Raw genomic sequence first — 18,019 nt, forward strand, 5'->3', positions numbered from 1 at the left:
TTCTCTCTGAGATGCACATTTATTAGTGACGCTAATAGAGTTTGATTAATGTAATTAAGCTGATTAAACACGTCACAGAAAGGTGCTTTCATTGAGAGGAAGCTCAGTCTGAGGTTCAGAGTGACCCTGTTGTTTACAGAGGCAAAAAGACATAACATAAAACACAGTAGGCTCTAAACGCATGCAGTGGAGGGGAGCGGCCGCTCGGCTGAGTGGAGAGAGTTGAGTCACACCAGAGCCTGAAAAACACTCCAAGCCCTTTCGGAGAAAAACACAGGGAAGAAATGGACCAACAGCATCACCGCATCAAACAGAGAGACAATTCAGCTCCCAAAATCACCATGACAACACAATGCGGCCAGACTGTCCACTCCTGTCCACACTGCAGAACAGAGGAAACACCAAATCAAGGAAAAGGGGACTTCAGTCACAAAATGATCTGTCAGTATGGTGAGAAGATCTGACTTAATAAGAGCTTTTAGAATAAGATCTGAGCTGATACTGGTTTATGACACTGTGGCTTAATTTAAGGTAAAGCAAGTTTGTTTACACAGCACCCTTCATGCACTGCGGCCATTCAAAGTGCTTTACAGCACATAAAACAGATTAAAACAAAACAACAGATTTAAGAGAGAAGAAATCAATCAATAAATTAAAGCAAATAAAAATGAATTAAAAATTAAATAAGAAAAATTAAAAATTTAAGTCACACTAATTTGATCTGATATTATAATAATTACCTAAAATTAGCAAAACAAACATTTCGCTGCTGTTGGAAGAAAACTGAAACGGCCCAGAATGACTTGGACAAAAAGTCTGGGTCCATTGACTCACATTAAAGGTGCCTGTAAAGTTGCCAGTTTGGAGATACAAGCTTTTCTTCCGACAGCAGCGATACGAATCTTCCTTTAAGCATTTTCTAAAAACTTCATTTGGTACAAAATTTCGGAAAATGAAAATGAAAGAGCTTCAGCCTCAATATGAGAGAAGCCTTACTTGTAAATAAACAGCAGTGTCTTTAAAATGGGTTTCAATCAATATCATAATAATATAAGATACATTCCTGATATTTTTAAAAATCGGGCATGAAATGTTAAAACAAAGCCATTAAGCTGGTTATAACTTCAAATTAACAGACAGAAAACTCAGCTGCTCATGTGTTGATACTGCAGATCTTAACAAGCCAGAAAATATTAATTAATAATACTTGAAAAAATGAAACGTTGGGGGATAAAAAATAGCCAAAGCTGCTTTGAGTGCCGTTGTTGCAGGTCTTGCGTTGTTGAGCTGCCACAATCTTGAGTTAAGCTGCCACCATCTACTACATAAAATCTATATAAAACTATGAGGTCAGTAGGTGGATAAGAACATACAAGTGCTCCATGGTGTTTTTGGTAACGGGGGTGTTGCTGTGTCTGTGCATTGCAACCATATCCTGAGCTGGTTTAAGGCGAGCCGGGTCACTTCCTATTTCTCCTATTATATCAAAAAACACTAGAGGGCGTAAACATTTAATTGTTTTTTACCGAGTTGTGCAGGAACTTCTTTTAACATGGATAGAATTCCAATATTATCTGTACTAAAAATACCAAAAGCTCAGCCTGGTCTGATGAATTTCGGTTCCTGCTGAGGCTCACAGATGGTGGGGTTAAGATTTGGCACCAGCAGCGTGAATCCATGGACTCAACCTGCCTTGTGTCAGCAGTCCAGGCTGGTGGAGGTGGTGTAATGGGGTGGGGAGAGTTTTCTCGGGACACTTTGGGCCATTAATACCGACCAATCATCGCTTGAACGCCACAGCCTGTTTGAGTGTTGTTGCTGACCATGTTCTTCCCTTTATGGCCACAATTTACCATCTTCTCATGGCTGCTTCCAGCATGATGATGCATCATGTCACAAAGCAAAAGTCACCCCACTTTCATGGAGAGTTCAGTGGCCTTCCCTCACTGGACCAGCGGAACCCCTTTGGGATGTGGTAGAACCGGAGATTCACAGCATGAAAGTGCAGCAGGAACCATCATATAATCACAGACCAGAATCTCAAAGGAAAGTTTCCAACATCTTGTGGAATCTATGCTGTGAAGAACTGAGGCTGTTTTGAGAGCAAAGTGAGGCCCTACTGACATGTAAAGACCAACAGGTGTTTTCAAATTGTCAAAAACTGAAAAATAACAACAATTCATCAACTCGTATCTACATATCCAGACAGCTCTGTGTATCTGTATGTCTTGGAACAGTGCTGTGTCCACTGTACATCACTTTGGAATCTCTCTTTATGTCTTTATTTTGTTTTCTTTACCCGTGTTGTGGTGTATTGTGTGTATGTGGCTGTAACACTAGTTTCTCAGCAGGGATTTTAAAATGCTATCTTATTGGCTGCAGGTGAATCGTGATGGAAGGCAGATCTCCAGGAACAGGGCTGGTGAGTGTTACAGGTTTTAGTATAACATGCATAAAAAACCTCTATGATGCAACACGATGTAATAACAAAGCCTAGTTTTTGCAATAAATCAATAAATGTACTGTATATAAATCAATGCAGCAAGACAATACAAAACAAAACACAAGTCGTTAATATATTTTATTTCTTTGACAAAAAAAAGTTTCAAACTAAAAAGATTCAGTAAAAATGCATATTCATCATATTACTTCACTCAGCTTCTCTTTACTCCTCCCTTCCTCTTTAGTCTTTCCCTCAGGTGGGAGGGCAGGAACGTGTGCATCACCAAAACTGGACATTTGTTACCACTTTCTGAATTCCAATTGCCCCATCTAAGCTCCGCCCACATCAGTGCTTTATAGTACACAGACAAAATCTCATTCATCCTAATGAGAAACTGTAGATCACCACTAAAGTTCATTCATCAGGTTAAATGAATAACTGACTCTAAATGTAGGTATTGTGATATAAACTCAGTCTGTTCTACAGTTTCTCATTAGGTTGAATGAATAACTGACTCTAAATGTAGGTATTGTGATATAAACTCAGTCTGTTCTACAGTTTCTCATTAGGTTGAATGAATAACTGACTCTAAATGTAGGTATTGTGATATAAACTGACTCTGTTCTACAGTTTCTCATTAGGCTGAATGAATAACCGACTCTAAATGTAGGTATTGTGATATAAACTGAGTCTGTTCTACAGTTTCTCATTAGGCTGAATGAATAACTGACTCTAAATGTAGGTATTGTGATATAAACTGAGTCAGTTCTACAGTTTCTCATTAGGCTGAATGAATAACTGACTCTAAATGTAGGTATTGTGATATAAACTCAGTCTGTTCTACAGTTTCTCATTAGGCTGAATGAATAACCGACTCTAAATGTAGGTATTGTGATATAAACTCAGTCTGTTCTACAGTTTCTCATTAGGCTGAATGAATAACTGACTCTAAATGTAGGTATTGTGATATAAACTGAGTCAGTTCTACAGTTTCTCATTAGGCTAAATGAATAACTGACTCTAAATGTAGGTATTGTGATATAAACTGAGTCAGTTCTACAGTTTCTCATTAGGCTGAATGAATAACTGACTCTAAATGTAGGTATTGTGATATAAACTGAGTCAGTTCTACAGTTTCTCATTAGGTTTACTACTTTAAAGTTTGTACATCACAAAAATAGCTATGAAAGTATACGTTTGTGGGCGGAGCATAAAGAGGGGATTTAAGTCGAAGACTGGGACCATTTTTCAGAAATAATGGAGAAATCTTTCATATTTTTGATGTTAGATTTATGCATGTAGTATCATTTCTTGCTATAAGCATATCCAGTCCAGTCACCAGGCTTGGACTCAACTACATCAGTTCAAAACCAATTCAGCATATAAAAAACTTAACTAATTAATCTGGAAATAAAAAATAATAACAATAAAATAAACAAGTCAGTGAAGTCAGCCATGAGTTCAAATTCAAATTAGTTTGTTCATGCCTCAGCTGAAACTTCGTATTGGGGTTCAGCAACACTTAACAACCAATATCCATATTTTGCTTAAAAATTTTATTCAAAATTTATTTCAGTGATTGAGATGTAAACAAATTCATTCAGAGTGGTTTTATGTGAAATCGTTAATTCTAGAGAAACTTACTGGCTCTGATATCTTTACGTTTTAGACCTAAATCTTCTCTAAACTATCATAAAACAGTGTCTCAGTCATCAGGCAGTGAATTCATAACCATTTCATGTAGGAACTTTCTGTGAGGGAGCTTTTAGAGGTGGACGTCTGGTTCCTATCACCACCACTGTAAACAGTTCTGACACACCAAACCGCTCTGAACCGCTCTGTTTACATCTTACACGTTTAATTAAGGAGAAAAATCCAACCTAACTTTATGAAAGGCAGCATTCACAAAAAGCTACTGCAGATTTTTGACCCAGAACGATGACACTGTCCAGCATTAAAACCTTTTCAATCACTGCCCAAACGGTCACCCAACCTCAACACTGTAACATTACACCACATTAATACTCATAAAAAACTGTTAATGTGCTTACATTTGGGCTGACCACAGAAATACGGGACGCAGTACAGTGGTGTTAATGTCCATCCAGACATGAATGACCATTTAATGCAAACGTTATACAATGTTATAAAAACTCTGACTGTGAAAAATATAAGATGTTACTGAGGGCGAATATTCAGGAGCACAAACGTTATGTAAGCACTTTTATACAGTGATTATATTTTTAAATGCTGGGATGTGAACGAGAGCTGAAAGTCGAACTGACCTTGTGGATCGACACAGTAGGGAAAACGTTACAGTAGTGGCGGCGTTTAGGAGCGAGAATGTAGAGGAGCTACATCCTCGTTAAGGTATTACCTCCTTTTACCACTAAACATGTTGTGGTGAAGGAGAGAAGAACAAGGTCTACAAGCTTTTCTTCCAGAGTTACCTGCATGAGTACAAACGTGAGTTAAGACTCTCAGCTAACATTAGCTGCTAATGTTAAATGAAAAGCAGTCAATGCTGTACAGTTTGTTAGTCAAGTTAACATCAGTTCATCGTCTTTTGGCTGACTAATCTTTACATTTTCACATTTTTAAAAAGGCAAACTTTGATTTGTCCACTGTTGTGAATGTCCAGGTTGTAGACTGAGGTAGGTGCTACAGATCAATATAGGTGTTTTGGGGGTATAAGGACACATCAAGGTGGGATATTGGAAATCTAGCCTAATATGGTTTTATCCATACACTTTGGACAGAACATCAGTTCTGTGGTGTCAGATTTGTTTTTCATTTTGTTTTATTAAACTGTTTATTTAAGCAATAGAACACAGAGGGAGTGTGTTATCGTGAAATAACATCACGGCTGTGATTTGGTCACCGTAGATCATCACAGCCGTGATGTTATTGGCGATAACACACTCCTCGAGTGTTCTACTGCTTTAATACAACAGTTAAATAAATAAAGTAATAAATTAATAAACTGGGCCGTGAACGCGGCGTTTAATATGTTTTAATGTTCGCAGTTCCTTCACCAAATTATAGTTCCTTAACGAGCAGCTCGTTGCTACGTCAGAGTAACGAGCTCCGCCCACTCGCTGCACAGCCGGCAGTTCGTTCTCCAGCTCCACACAGACCAACTGACAGTTTGGGAATTTAGTGTCGTCTCATCGTCAGAGTCTGACCAAATCAGCTGTCGGTCAAATGTGATCTTAAAAGTGTCCGTTTTCTGTTTGTGGCAAAGTAAGAAGTAAAAACGTTCAAATGTCTTGAGCGTCTCCTACAGCTGTCAAAGTGGTTGCTTAGCAACGGCGTCTCAGCGGAGTGATACAGTGTTTGTGAAAAACCTGTGATGTTATGGTGAAATATCAGCACAGTTAGAACGCCTCTCAACCAATCAGCTCGCGTGGCCGGAGCTAACTGTTGTATAACAGTGATCTGAAGGAGCCTGTGCACTGATTTAGCTGAACTTTTGTGAGAATGCTGTTCACCACAGTCTACACACACTCAAGAGCACAAAGGTGAGAACATTTCTGTAGTTTAAGAACACGTCATGAATCTGACGGAGACTTTTTTTGACTATATTCTAGTAAACATTAGCAGCTAACTTTAGCGACTTTCTTGGGTAACGTGTTGAGATCTTTAACTTCGCAGTCCTGCAGGTGCACTGTGAGAAATAAAGGTTCTGTTCAGGTCCATTTTTCCTTCATCAAGGTACAAACAGTGTAAATGTTCCCTCAAAGCTCCAACAGTGGTTTTAAGGTCTGATTGTGAACCTTAAATAAGTTTTTCCAGGTGAAAAGTTCGTATTTGTACCTTTTCATAACCGAATGTTTTAAACAGAACAGTAAAATAAAAGCCTGGAGACGAGACGGGGTGTGTGGAGTCAGTACAGCTTAGAACATATCATTTCAGTGGATTATGGTTCAGTTATGATCCCTGACTAAAGGTACTGAGATGGAGCCTTGAGGGTTCCACCCCAGTGACAAGAGGGGAACTGACCCAGGGACAGTTTAGGACCTTTATTTCTGAGAGTGTAGGGCTATAAGAAAAGCTAGTCACACTTTATTTGGATGGGCCTTCATAGATGATCTACAGATAGTTAAAATAATTAACAAACCTTCTAGTGATAGTTGATTATCAGAAACGTTAAGTTTAGGGTCAGGATTAGGAGCAGGGTATGTCTTGCTTTGAGCTTTAGAGTTGATTTAATAGAATCTTTCACACTCAACGTCAAGTTCACTTGCATTAAATAGATGTTTAGCTGAATGTTACAGACTGAGCATGTAAAAAGCATCTACAGTAGATCATCCAAATACAGTGTTACTGAAAAGCTTGCTAACCTTAAAATGAAAACTGCTCCACCAGACGAACGTTCGGGATGTCTTTTTCCTGCAATGACGACTTCCACTGTGTCAAATACCGAAGTATGAAGATGATCTGTTCAGTTCTGGAGCTTCTAGGACTGAATATGTGTGTCTTTTATCTGAGATTACAGCACTGACCAACGTTTCAAACAGTGTGACAAAATTAGCACGATTAGCTTCATGATTATCATCACAAGGTAAATCTCTTTGGCGTAAACCTTCTTAGCCATAAGTTCAACTTTTGAAAGCTAAAGCTTCGTCGCATGTCATTTGTTGAGCCTCAGCTGTTAAAGCATTTAGCACATAATCGATGCTGGAAAGAAACTTCGCAACTCCAAAATGAAACTTTACAGGAGAGGAGAACAAAACTTTAATATGAATTAATTTAATTTTTACACAATTTAGAATTTCATTTTCAAACTAGGTTAAAAAGCGTCAAATATGGAGATACGTTTGGTCCTGACAGCGATGACATCCTACGATCGTTAACATTAAAGCCTCATCCAATCACAGGCTTGCTTACTCGCTTTGCACGTTCTCCATGACTCCTGAAGTGAGGGAGGAGAGACGGTGGTTTACAGTTTATCACAATAAAGAAGAATAAAAAAATATCATGTAAATATGAGGAGAAGGAAACTCTGATTAGAGGCTCAGCAAGTCACGTTTATCATAACTAACACTTCAGAACAGATGATCTTTCTTATTAACCACCAAATTATCTCCATGTTGGCAACTTCAGATGAACTTATTTTGTTTTATTGATTGTTTTTAACTATTATTGAAGGACAGTCTTGTAAATCTCTTTTAGCAACTAAAAAACTATTTACATCATTAGTGACACAGAAATAAAGAGTGAATTACACGGTTTTTCCTTGAATATCCAGATAATGAAGTTTACTGTTGTGTATGTTACATAGAACACTGTCTGATCTTTTCTGCACTGTCAGCGCTCAACCCAGAGAACCCAGAGAACCCAGAGAACCACACTAAGAGAACTCAGAGTGAAGCTTAAGAGCTGTACCGGTGCTAAATGGATAACTATGCTACATTTCTAAGACTCGTCGTCTGTCAAGCAATAATACGAAGTACAAAATTTAAACGTTATGGTTACATGCGGTTCCCATCAACACGGTTCTAGGCTTTTCTCTTTTAGTAGCACAAATAAAAAAAGCCTTTTGAGTTCATGTCACACAAACACAGACTGGTAGTGAACTGAAGTTAAGGAGGATTTTACGCCTCCGTCTCTTCACGGGCCGAACCCTGTTTCATGGAAACATGACGCTGTTGGGTCGCCTGACCACGGGCCCCGCCTCCACACCTGTCAATCATCCTCCAGCTCACCCACTGCACCTGAATAATGAGAGAATAAAGAAAAGACAGACAAGGCAATAATTCATTCAGATTCAGATTCTTGACACATCAGAGAGGATCTCCTGTTATTCCAACAGCCTGAACAGCAAAGTTAAGTGACCCTTATTAGTCCCTCAGCATTTTAACCCATCTGTGCAGTGAAACACTCACATACATGCACACTACTGAACACACACTAGGGGGCAGTGAGCACACTTGCCCAGAGCGGTGGGCAGCCCTATCCACAGCGCCTGGGGAGCAGTTGGGGTTTAGGTGTCTTGCTCAAGGTTCAGTCACGTACTGTCGGCTCAGGGGATCAAACCGGCGACCTTCCAGTCGCAAGGCTGGTTCCATAACCTCCAGCCCCCGACTGCTCCAACTAAACGTGGGCAGTAGAGGAGAGTGAGCTGCTTTACCTCACCTGGGTCATAATGGATCACATTTTTATGATTATGTCAGTCTGAGATTCAGCTGTTCATCTGCTGTGAACACGCTGACTTGGACAGGTCTGGCTGTGATTATAGCGCCCCCTGCTGTAAAATTCAGGATGCAGCTTGCACTTGTGTTGCATTATGAAATACTTCGTGAAATGTGTCACATTTTTTAGCGCAACTACGCGCGAAACCCTGTCTGTGTAACTCGAAGCGTCTGCATTTGCGTCATTGTGTGAAGTATGTTTCGGGCCTAAAGCTAATAACAAATAATCAAACACACTAAAACAATAACAAATGAATATTACACCAAAAATGAGTAAACTTACAACAGCAAACTCTTCAAATAATCATTTTCTATGTGCTCAAGACTTAAAAAATGTAAATGAGATTTTGTCAGGATGGACTGGCGACCTGTCCAGGGTGTATCCTGCCTTCTGCCCAATGACAGCTGGGATAGGCTCCAGCACCCCACCACAACCAAGAAGGATAAGCGGTTTAGACGATGGATGGATGGATGGATTTTGTCAGGAAAGGCCTCCACACTGATCACAAAGAGGACTGAAAATAATTTACTATAGTGTGATGTATTATTAATGAGGAGAAATAATAGAAAAAACAGTGACTGCACTGAGTTTCTGTATTATTTCTCAATATTAACCCTTTGTGATGATCCAGCTCAGAAATCCAGTTCAGACACTTCCTGAATCTGTAGAGTCGCCCTTTCCATTCCATCTTATCACGAGATCATACGAGACTCACATCCGGAGTTATGAGCCTATGAAGAGGGGCTGAGATACACCTCATCTGCCTCTCACCGTGTGGAACTGGTGGATTGGTGTGTCCGTCTACATTCTGTGTGAAACTGACCAATGGACACTCAGGAAATCACTAAGGACTGACCATCACGCCGGAAACCCTTCATTCTTTATTCAGTCCACATCGGAGACTCGTGTGAAACGGCGTGCAGAGAGTTTACAGCTGCTGAAGCTGCTGCAGCGGTTTTGGAAAGTAGTGATGAAGAAAACGGAGCATTTAGATATGAAACATATGAGGATCATGTTATATGAAGAGAGTTTAAGAAGAGATGAACAGATCGAGAGAGAATGACCTCAGAGTCCAGAGGGTTACAAATCGCACTTAAAGCCCTGAGTAAGTTGGAAATAAGCTCTGAGGGGAGGAAGATCTCCAGGAGGAAGCTTCGTGATCAGTGATTTACTTCTTTCCTCCATCAGCAGCCGGAGAGAGTAAAGAACACAGTGATAAACTCTAAACCAAGTAGCTCTGAACTTCTGTTAGTGAGAGTAACATAATCCTTTTATCTGAAATGAGATGAATGCTTTTCATAAGGCATTTCTACACGTACTGCGCCTTTCTGAAAAGAATATTTTGATTAATGTTAACATCATTTCTGTGTAAATGATATAAATAGTGTGTGTGTGTGTGTGTGTGTGAGAGTGTGTGTGTGTGAGAGTGTGTGTGTGTGTGTGAGTGTTTGTGTGTGAGTGTGTGTGTGTGTGAGTGTGTGTGAGTGTGTGTGTGTGAGTGTGTGTGTGTGAGTGTGTGTGTGTGTGTGTGTGTGTGTGAGAGTGTGTGTGTGTGTGAGAGTGTGTGTGTTTGTGTGTGAGTGTGTGTGTGTGTGTGTGTGTGTGTGTGAGTGTGTGTGTGTGTGTGTGTGTGTGTGTGTGTGTGAGTGTGTGTGTGTGAGTGTGTGAGTGTGTGTGTGTGTGTGAGTGTGTGTGTGTGTGTGTGTGTGTGTGAGAGAGTGTGTGTGTGTGTGTGAGTGTGTGTGTGTGAGTGTGTGTGTGTGAGTGTGTGTGTGTGTGTGTGTGTGTGTGAGAGTGTGAGTGTGTGTGTGTGTGTGTGTGTGTGAGTGTGAGTGTGAGTGTGTGTGTGTGTGTGTGTGTGAGTGTGAGTGTGAGTGTGTGTGTGAGTGTGTGTGTGTGTGTGTGTGTGTGTGTGTGTGTGTGTGAGGTTAAGATCTGTGCTAACCTGCATCAGTGTGGCGTTAAAGCGGCTCTGGGTAGACCTGTCGGGGGTCAAAGCTCATCTCCGGCATGAACTGCTCATGTATCTCTGGGTCCAGAGGGAGGCCATCTATGGGCAAATCAGGGTAACCATACGGAGGATACGCAGCGTCCAGATCTACACACAGAGAAAAGGAATGATGAAGTAATGAGGATTTCAGTTATCAGTCTGCTTTTAGCTTCACGCTAAGTATGTTCACCATCCCCGTATACGGAAATACAAACTCATTTCTTTTTTTTTTTTTGGATTTTTCCCCAATTTTCTCCCCAATTTAGTCGTCTCCAATTCCACCCGCTAGTTAGGACTCCCCCAATCACACGATACCATCAACGCTAGGAGGGTGAAGGCTAACACAGGCTTCCTCCGAGACCTGTGAAGCACTACCGCTTCTTTTCGAACTGCCGCTCACGCAGCGTCACTGGACAGCCGAACGCGCTCGGAGGAAAGCGCCAACCGCCAGATCTGTTACGTCAGCTAACAGACGCCTGCGCTGACTAGCATCGCGCTGAGTGATGGGGGGAGAGGGAGGGGCCATCCTACCCACCCAGAGAGAGCGAGGCCAGTTGTGCTCTCTCGGACTCCCGGTTACGGACGGCTGTAGCATCACCAGGGATCGAACACGCGATCTCCTGATGAGAGGGCCAACGCTTAGACGGTTGCGCCACTCGGGAGCCACAAACTCATTTCTAAAGGTATCAGACAGTGAAGAGCATCAGACAGGATTCTGGATATTTTCATACATTTTCAGATGGATATTATAAACACATTTACACCCAGTTATTTTTGTCTATGTGTAATATTTCCACATAAACTTTAAAATAAATGTATTTTAAATATATTTGGTTAATATGGCAAAATAATCTGAAACACATTTTAGTGTTTGGAATATATTTCAGCATCGAATGATATGCATTTGACATGTATTTCCAATGTATAATAATATATGTCCATATATTTCTCCATATGGGTAATATAACTGTCAGTTTAATGTGAATTGAATGAAAAGTGAACACTGTTCAGTTAACAGAGCTTCAGCAAACAGAGGAGAGAACAGCTGAAAATGAGAAAAAAAGTGCTGAGGATGAAAAGATTGTATCACGAGAGAGTAAGGAGCAGAGAGAGAGAGAGAGAGAGAGAGAGAGAGAGAGTGACAGTGAAGATGATGATAGATGGTTGGTTAATGTAAATGTAAATGACATGGAAATATGACCTTAGGAGATTCATATTAAGAGCTCTACAAACGCTCTCAGCCCCGAGGCCACCGAGCAGATCCATCTGATCGTGTACAGGGGACTCGGGCCAACTCCATTAACCACACAGCAGGACCCGAAACCAGAGAGGGGAACACTCAGAGTCTCAGCATCACACCGACAACATACAGCACTGCTTCATATACTTAATATATGGTCAGAACATGTATTTCTATTGTTAAGAAATACATGTAAAACACTCTGCAGTTGATGCTGAAACACATTCAAACACAATGTATTTAAGAATATTTTGCCATATTAACCAAATATAGTTTAAAATGCACTTATTTTAAATGTATGAGGAAATATTACACATAGAAATGTTCCATACAAAAATAATTGTGTGTAAATGTGTTTATCAGATACATTAGTAAATGTATGAAAATATGCTCTTCACTGTCTGATACCTTTAGAAATGAATTTGTGTTCCAGTATCTTCATTTTAAATCTGATCAAATGATCCTTTATCAGGACAGAAGCGAGTGTTGTGGGTATTGGTACTCTGAAAATGCAGTTATGATCTGATATCTTGTTTATGTGAAGTACATTGTGTGTGAGAGTCTGACTGCAGACGGACATGGTTAATGTAAAGTACAGTGCCAGTAAGATAGCAGGGAGTAAAACACTGTAATGGGTGTTCCAGTGTTTGTAGGTGGGCGCTGCGGCTCTTACCGTCTGGCATGTATCCTGCGTCGAGCGGCATTGTGCTGTGAGCCTGGAGGGAAAGAGAGGAAATGAGGACACGATCACTCAGATATGCACCCTGCAGTTCACTACTCCACTACTCACTACTCCTCACCCTTTAGGAGAAGCAAAACATCAACTGCAGATAAAAGAGACTGGCTATTCCTCTTAAAGCTCCCTAGAACCTTGATGTAATATGTAAACATATACACTGTAAAAAATGTCTCGTCAGATTAACCTAAAAGAGTTACAGCAGATTAGCTCCACCCACTCAGCCTACAGCAGATTAGCCCCACCCATACAGCCTACAGCAGATTAGCCCCACCCATTCAGCTACAGCAGTTTAGCCCCACCATTCAGCTACAGCAGTTTAGCCCCACCATTCAGCTACAGCAGTTTAGCTCCACCATTCAGCTACAGCAGTTTAGCCCCACCATTCAGCTACAGCAGTTTAGCTCCACCATTCAGCTACAGCAGTTCAGCCCCACCATTCAGCTACAGCAGTTTAGCCCCACCATTCAGCTACAGCAGTTTAGCTCCACCCATTCAATTTAGCCCCACCCATTCAGCCTACAGCAGTTTAGCTCCACCCATTCAGCCTACAGCAGTTTGGCTCCACCCATTCAATTTAGCCCTGCCCATTCAGCCTACAGCAGTTTAGCTCCACCCATTCAGCTTAGCCCCTCCCATTCAGCCTACAGCAGTTTAGCCCCATCCATTCAGCATACAGCAGTTTAGCTCCACCCATTCAGCTACAGCAGTTTAGCTCCACCCATTCAGCTTAGCCCCTCCCATTCAGCCTACAGCAATTTAGCTCCACCCATTCATTTTAGCCCCTCCTATTCAGCCTACAGCAGCTTAGCCCCTCCATTCAGCTACAGCAGTTTAGCCCCACCATTCAGCCTACAGCAGTTTAGCTCCACCCATTCAGCCTACAGCAGTTTAGCCCCTCCCATTCAGCCTACAGCAGTTTAGCTCCACCACTCAGCCTACAGCAGTTTAGAGACGAGGAGACGAAATATTTAACTGTAATTTGGTCTGACGAAAAAGTTGAAAGTCAACATTTTTCTCCATTCAAATGGAAAAGGCTGCCCGCTGAACTGACCACACGACCACACAAAAACATGAACCTTGGCTCAGACTCTCAGGTGTGAAAACACCCTTTGATTCTCTTCACTTTCTTTTTATATTTACAATCTACATTCTCTTTATGATAAACCACATTATCGTTCCATCAACCCATTCGCTTAGCATTATCAGAGGTAGTAAAATCTGCTTTAGCCTGAAAAACTTAAAGAACTTTAGCGTAAACTCAGCTCTTCTCTCTCTTTTCACAGCGTGCCTCATATTAACTGACAAATCAATATTAATAGTCCCTACATTTATACGAGAACAGGGCGAATGGAAAGGACTTCTGTCTGAGAAGCTGCAGAGACCATACAGCTGCTCTCACCCCCGAAACTGGGACAAACGCTCAGAGAGTGATGAAACTACATGTTGTAGGAACAGAAACACTGAGTTATTCTCAGGGACACAGCAATGCAGTGAAAGCCACAGTCTGCCTGCTGTGCTTTTATCAAGTTCTAAGCAAAAAATATGATAATAATAGAATAATAATATAACTTTATTTAAATTCACCTTTCAAGATGGGCAAAAAAGGGATTTAGTGAAAAACACATACAAACAACAACCCTTTCAGTTCATAACACCAAGATATTTTCATAACGAAAACATCTAAACCAGCTTTAACACTCTCTGCTTTTATTAAACCATGAAGTCCTCCAACTAACACCTCATACAGTGCAAGTCAAAAGTTTGGACACACTCATTAATGAAAGGGATTCCTTCATTTTTACAATTTTCGACATTTTACACATCAATTATTCACAGTTTTTATATTTGTCTTTGATTTCTTGCAATTATGCACAAACATTTAGGTCAAAATATCTTAAGTAGGTGAGACTCAGGTGTGTGAAGGTGTGATTCCTCAGGTGTGTGTTATTGAGATCTCTCAGACGTGTGTGTAAGTCATATTTCTCAGGTGTGTGTGGGTAAGATCCCCCAGGTGTAAGTAGGTGAGATCCCTCAGGTGTGTGTAGATGAGTTTCCTGTGTGTGTATAGATCAGGTGTGTTTATGTAGGTGAGATTCTTCAGGTGTGTGTAGGTGAGATCCCTGTGTGTAGGTGAGAGGTCTCAGGTGTGTGTAGGTGAGACTCCTCGGGTGTGTGTGTAGGTGAGTCTCCTCGGGGGTGTGTGTTGGTGAGTCTCCTCGGGTGTGTGTGTAGGTGAGTCTCCTCGGGGGTGTGTGTTGGTGAGTCTCCTCGGGTGTGTGTGTAGGTGAGTCTCCTCGGGTGTGTGTGTAGGTGAGACTCCTCGGGTGTGTGTGTAGGTGAGACTCCTTGGGTGTGTGTGTAGGTGAGTCTCCTCGGGTGTGTGTGTAGGTGAGATTCCTCAGGTGTGTGAGTAGGTGATACCCTTCAGGTGTGGGTAGGTGATGCCCCTCAGGTATGTGCAGGTGAGATCCCCCAGGTGTGTGTGTTGGCTCCACTCACCATTTCCCATGCGGCCGGGTCGTGTTTGAACAGTGAGTGAGTGAGCTCCACTGAAACACGCTTCCTGTAGTCTGAGCTTTTATCCTCGGAGATCCGGAAAAGCACGGCGGCGGCATAGGTGGCTGGGAGAACAGGTACGTATAAATGTTAACAAAATTACAGGTACAGCAGGTTCACTGAAAACACAGGATTTTAAAGCTGTTCTCTCTAAGTCGACTAATCAATTATAACAATTTACTAGACTAAAAGTCTGTCACACTAATTGCATTCACTGATTTATTTATTTATCAGCTTAAATAAGGACCTTAACTTCATTTGTACCTCATTTGTACAATACTGTTATTGATTTATCTGAGTTTTGTTTTGGGGGGGGGGGAGGTTACGTTTTGTCAAAAAAATCAGGTCTTTGTGTCAGTTAAGAATGTTGTTATTTTGGGAAAGCCTTAATGGCTGCAATGATGTGTTACTGCAGACTTTTCAAAGCCAGTCTGAAGGGGCATCACCACTCTGTTTTAGTAGGTGTGTCCAGTGAGTTGGACTGTACTATTTTAGCCGTACTGTATGTGCTAGCTGGGTTGTATATGTTAGCATTACTGTATATGTTAGTGGTACTAAACATTAGCAGTGCTGTAATATGTTAGCCATACCATACATTACATTACTGTAACATGTCACTGGTACTGTTCATGTTGGTGTTACTGAATAAGTTAATGAAGGGTTCTCACCTATTCCCTCGTTGGGAGAGTGCAGGAGCTCCATCAGAGGTGCTGAAGCTCCTTCAGCATCGATCAGCTCAGCAGACTGCTTATCCAAAGCCAACTCACACAGAACCCCTGCAGACACACGCTTTACGTTCTCCACATAAGAGTACAGCAGCTACAGGACAGAGAGAGAGTTTTTAAAAAGCTTTAATATGTGTAATGTATCCCAGAGCTGTCTGTGTCACTGCAGGTATGATCAATTTCTTACTGTGACATATTGACATTTTCACTAATTAAAATTGAACAGTTGAGTTGTTTCTTCTTTTGACAACATGAAAAAAACAAAAATACTTCACTAAACGAGAGAGAGAAACTGATCATATTAGCAGAAAGATTTGTATTGTGAATGAATCACATAGAATTTTCATGAACTTATACGTCATTTTAGAACTGCAGTACCTGTACGAACAGTGGAATGATCTGTGGTACTTGTACGAACAGTGGAATGATCTGTGGTACCTGTACCAACAGTGGAATGATCTGTGGTACTTGTACGAACAGTGGAATGATCTGTGGTACCTGTACCAACAATGGAATGATCTGTGGTACTTGTACGAACAGCGGAATGATCTGTGGTACGTGTACAAACAGTGGAATGATCTGTGGTACGTGTACGAACAGTGGAATGATCTGTGGTACGTGTACGAACAGTGGAATGATCTGTGGTACTTGTACCAACAGTGGAATGATCTGTGGTACTTGTACCAACAGTGGAATGATCTGTGGTACTTGTACCAACAGTGGAATGATCTGTGGTACTTGTACCAAGAGTGGAATGATCTGTGGTACTTGTACCAACAGTGGAATGATCTGTGGTACCTATATGAACAGTGGGATGATCTGTGGTACCTGTCTGAACAGTGGAATGATCTGTGGTACCTGTCTGAACAGAGGAATGATCTGCGTTACTTGTATGAACAGTGGAATTAACAGTGGTACCTGTAGAAACAGTGGAATGAACTGCGATACCTGTATGAAAAATGGAATGATCTGTGGTACCGGTACAAACAGGGGAATGATCTGTGGTACCTGTATGAACAGCAGAATGATCTGCAGTACATGTACGATCAATGGAATGATCTTTGGTATCTGTACAATCTGCAGAATGATCTGTGGGACGTGTTCGAACAGCAGAATGATCTGTGGTACCTGTACGAAAAGGGAAAAGATCTGCGGTACCTGTACAAAGAGCGGAATGACCTGTGATACTTGTACGAACAGTGGAATGAACTGCGATACCTGTATGAACAGTGGAATGATCTGCAGTACCTGTACGAACAGTGAAATCAACTGCGGTACCGTTATGAAAAATGGAATGATCTGTGGTACCTGTACGAACAGTGGAATGATCTGTGGTACCTGTACTAACAGTGGAATGATCTGTGGTACCTGTACTAACAGTAGAATGATCTGTGGTACCTGTACGAACAGTGGAATGATCTGTGGTACCTGTACTAACAGTGGAATGATCTGTGGTACCTGTACGAACAGTGGAATGATCTGTGGTACCTGTACGAACAGTAGAATGATCTGTGGTACCTGTACGAACAGTAGAATGATCTGTGGTACCTGTACTAACAGTGGAATGATCTGTGGTACCTGTACTAACAGTGGAATGATCTGTGGTACCTGTACGAACAGTGGAATGATCTGTGGTACCTGTACGAACAGTGGAATGATCTGTGGTACCTGTACGAACAGTAGAATGATCTGTGGTACCTGTACGAACAGTAGAATGATCTGTGGTACCTGTACTAACAGTAGAATGATCTGTGGTACCTGTACTAACAGTAGAATGATCTGTGGTACCTGTACGAACAGTGGAATGATCTGTGGTACCTGTACTAACAGTGGAATGATCTGTGGTACCTGTACTAACAGTGGAATGATCTGTGGTACCTGTACGAACAGTGGAATGATCTGTGGTACCTGTACAAACAGTAGAATGATCTGTGGTACCTGTACGAATAGCGGAATTGTCTGCATGCTGGCGATTTCTCCCCTGTTAATTGGATCTCTGGCAAGGATGTGTAAAGCTCCAGTACAGCCTTCTACAATCTCTTCCATACGCACTCCATCCTGAAAGAGAGAGACCAAACCCTCTTATTATTATTTTACACCCTCAAATATACAGTCGTTTTCAAAAGTAATA

The 18,019-nt window shown here is 41.3% G+C and overlaps 1 protein-coding gene across 3 annotated transcripts in view; it reads right to left on the reverse strand.

Annotated features, from left to right (window-relative positions):
* Window positions 1–7,150: 7,150 nt before the first annotated feature.
* Window positions 7,151–18,019, reverse strand: part of jupb (junction plakoglobin b) — a 123,623-nt gene continuing 112,754 nt past the window's right edge. For all 3 annotated transcript variants that reach the window (XM_036565800.1, XM_036565798.1, XM_036565799.1), the window contains 6 exons: window positions 17,827–17,946; window positions 15,832–15,982; window positions 15,107–15,228; window positions 12,542–12,584; window positions 10,584–10,736; window positions 7,151–8,160 (listed from right to left, as the gene is read on the reverse strand). In XM_036565800.1, coding sequence (XP_036421693.1) covers window positions 10,600–10,736; window positions 12,542–12,584; window positions 15,107–15,228; window positions 15,832–15,982; window positions 17,827–17,946 — 573 coding nt within the window. In that variant the 3' untranslated portion in view covers window positions 7,151–8,160; window positions 10,584–10,599. The remainder of the gene's footprint in view (window positions 8,161–10,583; window positions 10,737–12,541; window positions 12,585–15,106; window positions 15,229–15,831; window positions 15,983–17,826; window positions 17,947–18,019) is intronic.

Source organism: Colossoma macropomum, unplaced genomic scaffold (genome assembly GCF_904425465.1).
Source record: "Colossoma macropomum unplaced genomic scaffold, Colossoma_macropomum, whole genome shotgun sequence".
NCBI lineage: Eukaryota > Metazoa > Chordata > Actinopteri > Characiformes > Serrasalmidae > Colossoma > Colossoma macropomum.